The sequence below is a fragment of the Centrocercus urophasianus genome, unplaced genomic scaffold (genome assembly GCF_019232065.1).
Source record: "Centrocercus urophasianus isolate 14NV4802_14NV808 unplaced genomic scaffold, USGS_Curo_1.0 seq_16, whole genome shotgun sequence".
Lineage (NCBI taxonomy): Eukaryota > Metazoa > Chordata > Aves > Galliformes > Phasianidae > Centrocercus > Centrocercus urophasianus.
In genome coordinates this window covers 38,651,444-38,664,996 of record NW_024884711.1, presented here as the reverse complement: position 1 = coordinate 38,664,996, position 13,553 = coordinate 38,651,444, and the positions used below count along the sequence as shown (strand labels likewise).

General features: G+C 37.4%; 1 protein-coding gene across 1 annotated transcript in view; it reads right to left on the bottom strand.

Annotated features, from left to right (window-relative positions):
- PTPRN2 (protein tyrosine phosphatase receptor type N2) overlaps nt 1-13,553 on the bottom strand; it is a 622,313-nt gene that overhangs the window by 557,678 nt on the left and 51,082 nt on the right. The window contains exon 2 of the mRNA XM_042817469.1: nt 3,258-3,308. Within this exon, the coding sequence (XP_042673403.1) occupies nt 3,258-3,308 (51 nt within the window). The remainder of the gene's footprint in view (nt 1-3,257; nt 3,309-13,553) is intronic.

The window sequence follows — 13,553 nt, the reverse complement described above, 5'->3', positions numbered from 1 at the left end:
CTCACATGGAGGAGTTCAGTTCCACACCTTTGCTTCATATGCACTTCCACCTCAGATGCCATTCTATCAGTCTGCCCCTCAGCTGCCATCTGCTATACCACAACAAAGTGTAATGGAATATTGGTGGGAAGGTTCAACTTCTACTGCCATTGCACCAAGATCTGCCTCTGTATGTTGTGATGTATGTGGATGCATGTGTGCTGTAACACACCTGCCCTCACTTCATCTCTTCAGCTTACTTTTTTTATCCAGCTATGTATCTTGCTTAGTTAAGACATCTTGTTATTTGCCATCTCTGGCATTTGCAGCTTATAAGCACATACCGAGGAGAAAGCATTTCCAAGGTTACAGTTTATTTTCTATTCACGTCTGCAGCTCATAAGCATATCCACCTTTCACATCAAGTTTTTAGCTGCAAGTTCTTAATTTCGAAGCATTTTGGACAGCTGAAAATATCAGTTTCTCCAACTGCCAATTAGAAGTAACAATTTACTAGAAGTGAAATAGATGACACCTAAGCCATGTTATCCCCAGAAGTTTTATATTTGCAAAGGAAAAAAAAAAAAAACTGTGAAAAAACTCAGTCTTTTTGCTTGGTTTATCCACATGCCATTAAAATAAACATGAAACACTACGTTCCTTTTTAAACCACTTGGTGAGTCAGTGCAGCTCAGGAAACTGATAAAAGGTTTATGGAAATAAATTAATATTGCATGAATGTTGCTGCAGGTATTAAACAAGTGAGAACCCATCGCTGAAGCCAAGAGACCTATATACAATAAGGGAAAATTGCAGAAAAGTCAGTGATTGTTATTACTGCAAATTCTTTGCCCTACAAAATGGCACATGACCTAAACAGATGTAAATAATCCAAGTGATAAGGTTTTGTTGTTTATAACAAATCTTACAACTGGAATCATTGCTTGTAGCAATAAATAAATCCCTTTTTTTAATTAAAGATATTTAAAAGCTTTCAGAACTTAAAATAAAGTGGTCATTGGTATGACTAAGAAGAGTATTTTCCTTCACATTTCTTCAGAAATTGCGTAACAAACATCTCAATTACTGACATCACGGCTATCCTTTTACAGGCCTGACACATGACATCTCCAGCTGATGACGTTATGTGAGATGACATCAGAGATCATGACCGATGCTTTCACTAAGAAGCCCAGCTTCATTTCTGAAAGCAGGGTTAGTTCAGCTACCTTTGCTTGAGGCCAAGAGGAAGATGAGCACTTCCATTCTTCCTCCAGGAGTCAGACGCACCTGCAGGTCTGAGAGCCTTTACACACGTTGCGTAAAACTGGCAGCTGTTTCTTGCCACTTTCACACCATACTTCAGAAAAATGCACTTGCAAAATCACAAAGGAGATGAACCTTTCAGTATACTTGCAGTACGTCAAATAAGCTCTGCTCCTGAGCATAGAGGCCCCCACAGACTGGCTCCTGAGATTTCAAGCCAGAAAAGGACTCACATTTCAACATGTCAGGATTTCTGCAGAACTATAAGGATGTACCACTGGAGTCTGGACAAGAAAAGCAAGAAGGTACGCGCAGAAGCAAACAGCTCTCCTCGATTCTTCTGAAGATTGGGTTCTGAAAGTATTTGGATACTTCAAACTACTATTTTTCCAAATATCCTGTTAATTATCTCAATAAGAATATATGTTTTACTGCAGACAACATTCACTCATTTGGGTGGGTGAAGGGAAAGACAACCAACACTTCACAGTAATGATCTTACAGGTCTCTTCCAAACCAGACCATTCTGAAAGTTACAGCTGCAGCAAAATAAGAGAAGTCTATAACACACGTCCATTCAGAATTCAAAGATGCAGTATCCATTTTAATTTTGCACACCATGAAATTCAACGTTTAAGCAGCCATATTTTTAATTAAGAAAACAGGTTTTGAGAAAGAAGCTATCAAGTAACCTTCAGAGCAACACCTTTTAAATACTTTTTTTTTTTTTTAAAATTAAAGTCATCTGCTGCATAATTCCTTCATTACATTCAGTTAGGCACATATAGCCATGGCCAACCATAAAAAGCCTATTAATCATACTTACATTGGGAAGACCACAGCTAGGAACTCGAGATGACTGTGACCAGCAGAATGCACCACTGCAGAAAATTGCTACTTCCCATTTTGTGTCAAGCACAAAACCTCCACACAGAATTTCAGCATATTATAGAAACAACTCAAGTTATGATTTTACACCATTGTTGGAAATATCAACTTTGTTTCTGACTTAATACAGACTTCAACTCCTCCAGACTCCTCAGCCATAATTCTCTCTGTCATTCTCTCCCCTGTGTATATTTGACTGACGGTAAAAAACATCAGGAAACAAATTCACCTTAGATGTTCATTCCATTAGGATTTTAACAAAGTCAATTTACAAGTAAATATTACTGGCCCCTGTGTTTGACCTGACCTCTGCTTTGTCAGCCATTCATCAAGAGAAATTTAGTAGTATAATATTATTATACTACTATTATTACTATATATATATATACTTATATAACTACTATTATTAATAGTATAATACCTCAGAAGAAATCTACAGTATCTACATACTTAATGAGAGAAATTGCTTCAGAACATCTCTTCTAAACACAGTTCATTCATCAAGATGTAAATCATTTCATGTAGTACAGTGAAACAATCTTAGACTACTGTCAAAAGAGCCATTCCTATTGTTCCATTACACTGATTCATACAAGTGCGTTAGCTTTTTTCTTTAAAAAAACTAAAATTTAATGAAGAAAACAAAAAAGGAGCAGTAAGCTGCTTCTGCAGTTAGCTCAAGTGACATCACAGAAAAAGGAAGCAGTATAAGTAAGAACAATGGTAGTCTTTCACTGAGACCTTCCTTCTTATAATAAGATAACTTTGTAACAAAAGGAGACTGATAATTACTCAACATCATCCTCTAAGAAGATGAACAACCTGAAGTTATTTTTATTCTGTACTAAGACAAATTATATTCTAGCATATTTCAGTGTGTTTAATTTGATTACAAACCAATTCCCACTAAAGAAGTGGATGTTGTTCAAGGTTGAGAGATAATTTTCTTTAAAGAAAGTCTATTAGATTACCACTTACTGTTGACCAGAATAGTCATTGCTACTTGGTGGAGTTTCCCCTCCCCCCACCCTTATTCATACATAGATTCAGCTTATCACATTAACCACATATAAGTTACACAGCAGAGGACAGAGTAGTCAGCAAACAAAACATTCCAGACTTACCATTTACACAGATTTCAAAAGATTTGCAAAGATCATCTTCAACCAGGCAGCCTAAAAACATAATAGAGAGGTAAAAATTAATGCAGGTTTCAAACTGTGGATAATTAGCACAGACTGAAGTCCCCTTAGGTTATTAAATTCTCAGCAGGAGTCAGACATTTGGTTGCCTTTAAGAGTCTAAATTAGGAAGTACAGAAAGGTAAGAATGGGGAAACAAACTGGTTAGACAGCACCTATTTCCAATTAGTTACAGTCAGAATAACCTTTGATGGTTCTCTTCTCCTTATTCCTTTGCTGAGGGTTCAGTTTTCTCAGTGGTTTTCTCATTTAATAATTCAAGAAACCTTACAGTCCCTAATTTTGAACACAATATTATTTGACAGCATAGTAATGTTGTAACATACTACCAGAAATCAGGAGTTTCCTCAAGCAACTTACACTGCAGTGAGACAAATCTATGAGATAGGTATAAATTGCTTGAAACAGGTAAAAAATCTCCAGGCTTCAATTTAGTAACTACAACCCTAGACTGAGCTTAGGTCCTCAGGAGCACTTAGTCTGTAGAAAAGCTTAAAAATGAAGCCATCTACACCAACACTACAATACCCTCAGCTGAAAAACCAGCAGAGCTTCTAGGGTTGGCTTTCCCTCCCATGTGAAGCAGGAAATGTTCCAGAACTGGTTCCTTTGCAGCTCCCTGCTATGTCTGCCTACACCTTGCCCTAGAAACTGCATCCAGCTTAGCAAGCTCAGCTTATCCACTTGGATGCATCTTTACCATGGCAATCAACCCATTGCTGATACCACCAAATCAGGTATGAGACACTCATTATTACCTCCTGTCTCCGGGCAAAATTAGCTCATATTCCTGAGAGCAGAAGAGAAATGGGCATGATGCTCCCTGCTCTGGTCACTCCACACTGGGAGACAGGGACACAAATCAAGCACTGGAGCAACTGGAAGTATCATCTACTGTCAGGACTATGTGCACTGTTAATCCAACCAGGTTATTTTGTGTTCTCACAAACAACTAGGATCTGATAAAACTGTGGTGGATGTCTCATCCTTGGAGAGGCATTCAAGGTCAGAGTGAATGGGGCTCTGATCATCTTAGTCTAGTTGTAGGTGTCCCTGCTCACTGCAGATGAGTTGGACTAGACAACATTTACAGGTCCCTTCCAACTCAAGCGATTTTATGATTCTCTGAACTATGAAGAACGAGGCTGCATTTTGGACACAGAAGCTACCCAAGAGAAAGTATTCCTACAGTTAAGCCTTTAAACGACTCCAGGAAATACCTTAACTTTATAAGTGAACACAGAATTACAGAAATCAAGTGGTCTTGACTAGATTCCCACTACACATCAGAAACCAGCCAAGAATTTCACCATATCTAACACCAGGATACATCCTCTTTTTCCAGAAGCATAAATGTATTAAGCAGGACGGTCTTACCAAAAAGAAAACAAAAGGCTCAAGAGTTTTCCTATTAATCACATCCTAACTCTGCTAAAAGAAAATTTCAGGGGGGAGAGAATGACCTACGCATGCTCATCACACAGCCTTTCAGCAGGTATCTGTATCAGCACATCATTAAGCCTGAACTAATACACTACGTCTCTCAGCAGGATTTATTAGCACAGTGCCAGGTATGAGCTAAGCAAGCACATCTACTACACGATGTCAAATGGCACCGACACACTTGCACAACCCCTTATGTTCATCTCCACTCCTGCCTACAAAGACCACAGAAACAACCTTATGAAGGGAACAGCCTACAACAAACATGCTGATAGAAGTGTTCTTTCATCCTTTTACCTATGCACCAATAAAATGTGGGTACACCTTTGGTAGCTTTCGAAAGGTAGAGAAAGTTTCACACTCAGAAAGATTCTACAGAGCATGCAGGACAACTCGTGTCTGAACAGCCAACAAACTCCAGTTTGTGACATTTTTGAGACATCTGTAATTTTGTTCCAGACAAGTCTACTGTAGCAGCTGTTTGACCTGAATTAGTGTCTGAAAACTGCCTGAAGAAAGCTGATTGCAGCTTCAGTGCCAACCCAGCAAAGCAGAAGGATGCCTTAACTATGTATTGACTCATAAAGAACCTAAGCGGAGAACGATGACAAGCAACAGCCAAAACACATCAGCACAGGCTACACAGCACAGTTGGAGCTCTAATTAAAAGTCTAGAAATGGCCACTTAAAATTCGAAAGCCTGGAGGGGGAATAAAGCAGAAGACTTCAAGTACTAATGCAGACTAGACAAATGACAGGTGTGCTTCACTATTCCTGTTTCCAGAGATTTCAAATGGCTGTTTCTTCTATAAGAAGTCTTTATGGTTAGGAATAAATCCCTGGTAAAATTTGTCTGCCTTGTTTTTCTGACAGAAGGGGTTGAACTAGAAGCCTGAGGTGGACATTTCCTTGCAGGGAGTTGTCACATGTCCGGGGAGAAAATAAGCCATGCAGCTGGCTTAATTACAGAATTAAAGCTTAGGGTGGAAGGGGCCTTCAAGGTCATCAAGGTCCAACCCTCCTTTCACACCCTGTGGTGGCCATGCTGTAGACCCTACAAGTGTTGAAGTTTCAACCAGGTACGTTTCCAGAGGAGTCACCAGGTGAAAGTTCATGCAGACTCTTCTGCTTTTGAAACACCTGGAAAGACAGGTGGCTGTAAGCCTTTGTTAACAGTTCCCAAAGACACCTGTGAGACATCAGCCATCCCATAATATGCCTCACCTCAGAAGGAGAAAACCTCAGATTTAAAATGAACTAGATGTGTTTATTCAGATACAAAGAAGTAATAAGCCAGACCACATCAGTACAGAAGTTAAATTCAAATCCACCCTGGTTTGCTTGATACGCTTTCTGTTACCCCTAGTATGCTTTCCATGAAAAGAAAACAGAAAAGCAATTTCATCACATTTGAATTTTTCCTTTAATAGTAGCTGATTATTAGATGCTGACTGTTTCTAGTTGACGTCATTAGCCTTGGAGAGCAAATTATTCAAATTAATGTATGGAAAACTACACCAACTGATGAATATCCCCAAAATAGCTGAAATGACCTTGAAAGCTCCTTGAAAAACACCAACATCTCAAGTTACTGCTAATGTTGATTGTTATGTATAATTCACCCAACCAGTCAATGTACTAATTTAACTGCTAATTTATCTTTTGTAACTGCCGAGACATTAAAACACATCATATTTCTTTTTAAATATCATTTACCAACTAATAGTAATGACAGCAGTAAGTCACTGCTGAAGAGTGAAGAGGCATTGTCTCCAGCAGGCACTTAATTCAGTTCATGCCTTATGGGATCGAAATTGCAGCTCCCCTAAAATAAATTCTTCATATAATTTCAACCAGCTGAAGACAACTAGACTGCACAGGTACCCAAATTCACTTCTTTGATTTGGCATGTAAATATGCCAAATTAAGTTATCCAAGTTCTTCTACTCCAGACTGACTCAGTTCAAATGCCTCATTTATGCAATAAAATGGAAATAAAAGCACTTGCATTGCAGTATCAAAACTACATTCAGCTAGCCCTATATGCCTTCTCAAAAAAGTAGTTCTAGAATTAACTAACATCAAAACCTAGCAACAAACTTACCCTGCATTAAAAATTGGCCTTTCCACTAGCAGTTATATGGCTCTATTTACAAAACCTAAGTCCCAGTGTAACACAAAAGTCTGGAACAATAACATAGTCATCAGGGTGCACTAGCACCCACAAGAACAAGTGGAACTGTAAGCTTCATCACCATCTTCTCACGTTACCAAGGCTCACAGGTCTATACTATGTGTCTTGTAACAAAGGGAGAGCTCTCCCTGACACATAAGAAATTAGCTGTTTAAATTCCAGGCAGCTTGACAGTAAGGATTATCTCATTTATAAAGATAAATACATGCTTTCCACGTTATTATGCATAAAGGTTTAATTCCTAGTGATATAACCCAGTAGTCTGCAATTCTAGTAGATGATTTCATGTAACAAGAGCATTTATGTTGAACCTACTCACATACACACCTTTGTTAAAAGTTATATTTTTTAAAGCTTCATGACTGCCTAAAATCAGGGTAGGCAGCTGAACTATATATTACAGTACACTTACATGGAATACCTTTTGTTGATTAGGTAGGAAAGTTGATTTCATAGGGCTTCCCAAGATCTATCTCCTTTTTTTCTCCCTCTGCCTTAACGCCGCCCCCAGTGCTACTTTCAGATGACCAGCACAACATAATTGTAAAAAAACGTTGCTGCAAGAGCAACACCTTATAGTATATGACCTAGAAGTCCAACTCTCCCTTTATCAAAATATTCTTCTCATAAGATACAAGACTACTCTCTCATTTCATTGCGTTTCTCCCACTTTACCAGCCCGTTACAATTATACTACACATGTGTCTCATCAATAGAACTTGAATAGTCTAAGCAGCTTTACAAGCTGCAATTTATATACATAAACATATTCCTTAGGCTTCTGATATCAAAAATAGTCTTATGACATCAAAATAAGAAAACAAACAAGTAACAATAACAGCTAAACTTCTCCCATACTAATCAATTAAGAACTAGGAAAACACAAACCTTGTAAATCCTTACTGCCGTTAGGACTTTCCACTCTTTTACAGTCTTCACTCAACAGCCACATAACCATCCAACAGCTCTTTGTTGCACTGAATAGTTAACTTCCCACTGTGTAAAATATTACACAATGTAGACTCCTTTAATAAAAATATGCTAATAGTCATTAGCACATTCAGTAAACCAGAATCAAAGTTTATTCCACATCCACTTCCTTCTCTCAGATGCTTTTCACTCTTTGGTAAGGAGACCTTGAAGAGTAAATTCTGCTAAAACCTTCCAATTAAAAAACAATGAAACACCTGGCTGTACCAACACTGGGCATGCCTGATGGGCCTCCCTGAGTCCTTAAAGCCACCTGTGTACATTTTAAATAGATGGTTTATGGTGGCTCTTAGTTGTGTGTGGGGTTTCTTTTTGTTGGTTTTTTTGTTGGTTTTTTTTTTTTTTTTTTTTTTTTCTCTCTCTCTCCACATAGTTGTTTTAAGAAATGTTTTTTAAGAGTTATGTTTTTTAAAATCCTGAGATCACATAACATGGATATTTTGAACTGGAGAAATTCAGATAGTGTATAACAATGATGATGATATAAACTGATAGGAAGAAAGAAGCATGATTTTCATACAGACAAGTGAAAGAGAAATGCTCTTCTTGCTGGCGTATGCGAGAGAAAATGTCAGTCTGCTGAAGCTGTAGCCCATCCAACACATCCTCATCTGTCTGCTCTACGTGTATGTCTAACAAGTCTAGGATTACACAAAACTACAAACAAAGCTGGGGAAAATATACTTTCAGCTTACGGTGGGATCCTCTTGTTCTCCCTACTCTGAGGTTACGTAAGTGCTACAGGTGTAAAGCAGTGTTCGTTACCCAAAGCCTGTCAACTGTATGTGAAAATCAACTTCACAAAGACATTGGAACCTCTGACTCTTTATCAACAACTGCTTTAAACAGTAGTTTAATTACGGATTAAAGCAAATTTGCTCCAAAATTTAAAGAGCATAAAATACTAAATGAATTTTTTCTCATAACAAGTATTGAGTTTTGACCTTCTGCGTTTATTCCGTCTCATATGTTTTTGAAAGTAACAGGTGCCCAATATTTTTTGTAACACAGTAAACTCTCGAGAGCAGAGGTTCTTATGGTTTTCTTTTAATTGAGCGCATGTGCACCAAGCTTAGCACAACAAAGCACTGATCTGTGGCAAAGAATCCAGGCCTTACTGTAATCAAAACTAACAATCAGAAAGATGACACAAGAAATCCCAGCAGTGGTTAAGTGGAAGAGAATCTTTTATACAAAAAGTTTCCAAAGTACAGACAGATTTCCCGTAAGTGTTAGCATATGGTGTCAACACTTCCCTAACTCTGCATTACTGCTTCTTTCAATCATTCATTATACACACTGTATATTAAAATACGATCCTAGCCAGAATAATTCTCTGTGGAATGAGGAGTTCTCATTCAAAACAAGAAAATGTCAGTACTAAGCTCACAGCCAAGAATTGCTCCTAAAGCCTCAATCACAGTTCATATTAGCGCTTCAATTACCCCCTTTCTATCACTTGTTCTTCAAGATGCATGAACTGACACACTATGTAAGCAGGTGAGTGTAATGGGGCTGCCATGTTCTTTCTGCATTTAGGAGGGGAAAAAAACAGTATATGCATCTGGATGAGAAGCTATGAGATCCGGTTTAGTAGCTTGTGGCAGCAATGGTAATGGGAGGATGGTTGGACTAGATGATCTTGTAGGTCCTTTCCAACCTTGTGATTCTATGATTCTATGATCTTTACTTCTGCATGTCCACTACTAAAGAAAGGAATTGCTTTGCTGTGAAAATTCTGTTAACTTATCTGATTACTAACGCCGTGATTGCAATGATGTAGGGCTTTTCTGTTGGAAAGCACTGAGGAAAGGCCACTAATAAGAATAACTGAAGATGTAATCAGCAATAACATTAATAACAATAATAATAATAATAATGATGAGACAGAGAAAGTCCATATCAGACAAACTCCAGAACAGCATTCGCATTTTTGCCCAGGGCTCAAAAGAAAACAGCGTGTCATGGGCTGATACAAGAAATGAATGTTTTGCTATGCCTTTTTTTGTCTTTTTTTTTTTTTGCACAGTAAATATTAAAAGAACTCTGTCTCCCTCATGAAAAATCAGTTCCTCGGTGCTACATGACCCACCTCTGGTTCTGCAGATAATTTGTCAAATAGGAAGCAAAGATATAACACTCCAGACAAACATGATACTTAGTTATACTGAATGTTCTCCATTTAAATAACAATTTTAAAAAAGCAGATACATCCATTCTTGGAGAAAAAATAGATCACTTAAAAACTAAGATTAAAATGATGACTTGGTCTTTGATCAAGACCAAAAACTTTCACTCATATCCATTAACTGTGACATGGGGGATTAGATGTGATTTCGTGATTTTTTCAGTAGACTGGCCTCAAACAAAATATATTTGCCATGCTGGTAGTCCATATTGAAAAGAAATAAACAGGTCTACAATATAAAGTCTACAAAATGTTCTTTCAAAATTAGAAAATGTTAATTGAAGTACTCACAAGCTGTAAAATCTCATAAAAAAATCAAGACCAGTCCTTTAATAACTGTGATTCAGTTCCTCCTGTTTGTTACCAGTTGCAGAAAGGAATTTCCTCACTGAGCACTGAAGTACCATCATCCAACACACACTGAAATCACAGCTCCAACCTAAAGCCAAACCTTTTTGTACTTAGCAAAGAATTTCAGGGCTGAACACTCATTGAACCTAAACAATTTCTGCATCAGTGTTTAAATGCATCAATAAGCAGTCCGAAATCTTTTGCTGCTATTGTCTGCACAATACCCTTTCCTCCAAAATCTATAGGAAGCAAGGTCTGCCGGGATTTATCATAGCCACAGGTTACCAAAAAGTTAAAACTGAGGCTTAGGTAAAGCAGAGTATGATGGTTCCAGCAAAGCCTTTCTCACTATGACTGCATGTGGACCAGCAAATACGGCAGTTCAGTGGCCTCTGCCACATTTATTCTATGGAAGAGCTATTGCCATCATTACATCTGTTTATCTGGTTTTACACATCAATAGCTGTCAACCTTATCCTGTCTACTTGTTTTACAAAACTGCAGAACAGAATGAATTCTAAGTCCTAATTATAATTCAGTTCTAGCCTTCTTCCACGCTTTGGTTAAGACAAGCTGGGTCAAAGAAGAAGTGAACCATTAGGTAGAGGAAACTGAATAATCTGTAGGTTATATGCTGTGGAAGATAGTTCTTTTTATAACATTTTCCATTATAGTTACATGGGGAAGAGCTTCATGTTCTATCATCCATAGTTAATTAGCCTTCATGGTCTGTGACAGGTTTCTTAAAAATAGTTCTTCACAGTTCTTCCTCATGTTTTGAGAAATCTTTCAATATTCACAAAACCAATGAGGGAAAAGACGTATGTTTATCATTTTCCTCTAATAGGCACCAAATTTTTGTTTTCATTATGTGTCAGAACATCTTAATGCTTGGCATTTGAAAAAAAGATAAGCAGAATTCACAGTTCTCGAGGCTGGTATTTAAGGACGGTTCCAGAGGTCTCCTGGAATGATCACCTTTAACATTTTGTTCTACTTAGCAAATAGTACAGCATCTTTTAATTGATGATGTGATCAATACCTATTGCATACAATTTTTTCATTCTCCTATCCCTTCTTACTTACAAAGTCACTCTTCTTTCTGTTCCATCTCTATTGCACAGCTAATTAAATACCAGGGTAAATTATTGCGTGGATGTGGTAAAAACAGCTTGAGAAGAATGAAAAATGAATGTCATAAATCAGCAGAGCCTGAACAGCAAGGGGACAGTCCACAGTCATTTGTTATTGGAAAGTAATTCTCATAGACAAAACAGCATGCGTGGGTTTGGGAGCTACACTTTACAGATGAGCCTTCAAACAGGGACACAGGAATGAGAGTACTCTAAATCTGTTTATTTCTGCATATCCATATTGAAGACTGGTAGATACTGAAAACATTTTCAACTGTTTGGAAAAACAGCTTCATAACTTTATCATTAGCATTTAGCATTTTTTGAGTCATTATGTACTGTTTATCTGGAGTGATGAAAACACCTATGTTCGTCTCACGAAAGAGACACCACTGTATATGTTTAGTAATTTCTTTAATAAAGAGTTTAAACAGCCCTGAGTAATCTCCATTAAATATTCATGTGTTGGAGAAGAATAATGAAAGTCAATGAAGAAACTCATAGTCTCTTAAAGCTCTCCAAGGAAAAAAGAATGATATTAGGTAAAATTCAATGGACTGCGGCTCCAAGATTTATCTATATAGTTTATCCTGGGACTTAGAATTGCAAATAAAGCTGAAGCATTCTGTATTAAGGGACAGTTATAAGAAATAAGTCACAAGGATACTGGTAGCACACCAAATTTGAAAGTACTTAGTAAAGAAGCCTAAAACTTTTCCCTTTCCACAGAAAAATGCAAGAATCTCACAAATATTTCTGTACTGGAATGTCTGTAACTTTTCCAAGAACTTTGATGTTCCAATCAATACAAATTGTCTTTTGACATACAATCAATGTGCAGCATCATGTTGGACTTACGTAGAACTGCATATCTGGGCATCACTGCATTCTTGTCAGAGATTGACATTAAGAAACAGTCTTTTATTATGCTGACAAAGAATAAAATCTATCCCATATTGACTCAAAACTCATTCCAGGCAGTAGTTGAAATTCATTACATGGTAAAATTGATCATTTCTACTTATTTTTGTGAAATTGCACTGACTTCAAAGAAATTCTGGCCCTGAGAGTGAATGGTCCTGATTTTGACTGGTGATTGTGCTCTAATTACTTCTGAATCACCCTGATGTATCTGTGGCTGACATTAGTGCCAGCTGTCCCAGAATACATTCTGCTCTTGTCTCTGTGAAGTAGCTCTGCCCACCCTGAGATACCAGGAAGATGTTTATTTCCCCAGGATAACTACTGAGAGGCAGGCATTTTAATAACATATGTCAGAGAGCTAGTAAAGAAAAAGACTTGTAGCAATTAGAATGAAGCAATTTGGAGAGGAAGCCAAGAAAGTTAGAGATAATTCTGAAAAACAAATAACCTGATGCATGTTGAGCAGCACAAGAATTCATAATTCTGATTCCTTCGTAAAAAGTACACAGTTTTTCTCTCTTTAGAAAAAAAGAAAAAAAATTAGAAGACTAAACCTTCCAAATTTTTCAAGTTTGTCTAGCTATTGAACTCCTTTTAACAATGAGAAAACTCATTGAAAAAACCCAGGCAGAAAATCTCTGAAGTTTGTATCCAGGAGTTTCTGTAGGTGTCTTAAACTTCAAGAGTTGCCAAAGGTCATTACTTCATCATAACCATAAAGTTCCCAACTCTCATTGACTTAACATCTAATGCCTACTGATTCTGATAGAACTGATGTGTCAGAGCAGGTTTGATAATCAGGGAGCAAATGCCTGCCTACTTTTAAAATTTTCTTTTATATATTTGTTATTTTTCCCTCTGCAAATAGTAATCTCTGAAGCGTCTGTGTGAAACGCAGAGTTTTTATATAACAAATGAGGAAAGGATGTTAAGAAACAGTTGATGTTGCACATACCTTAACATGAACTTTTAAGCCAGGGCTACTAGCAGTACTG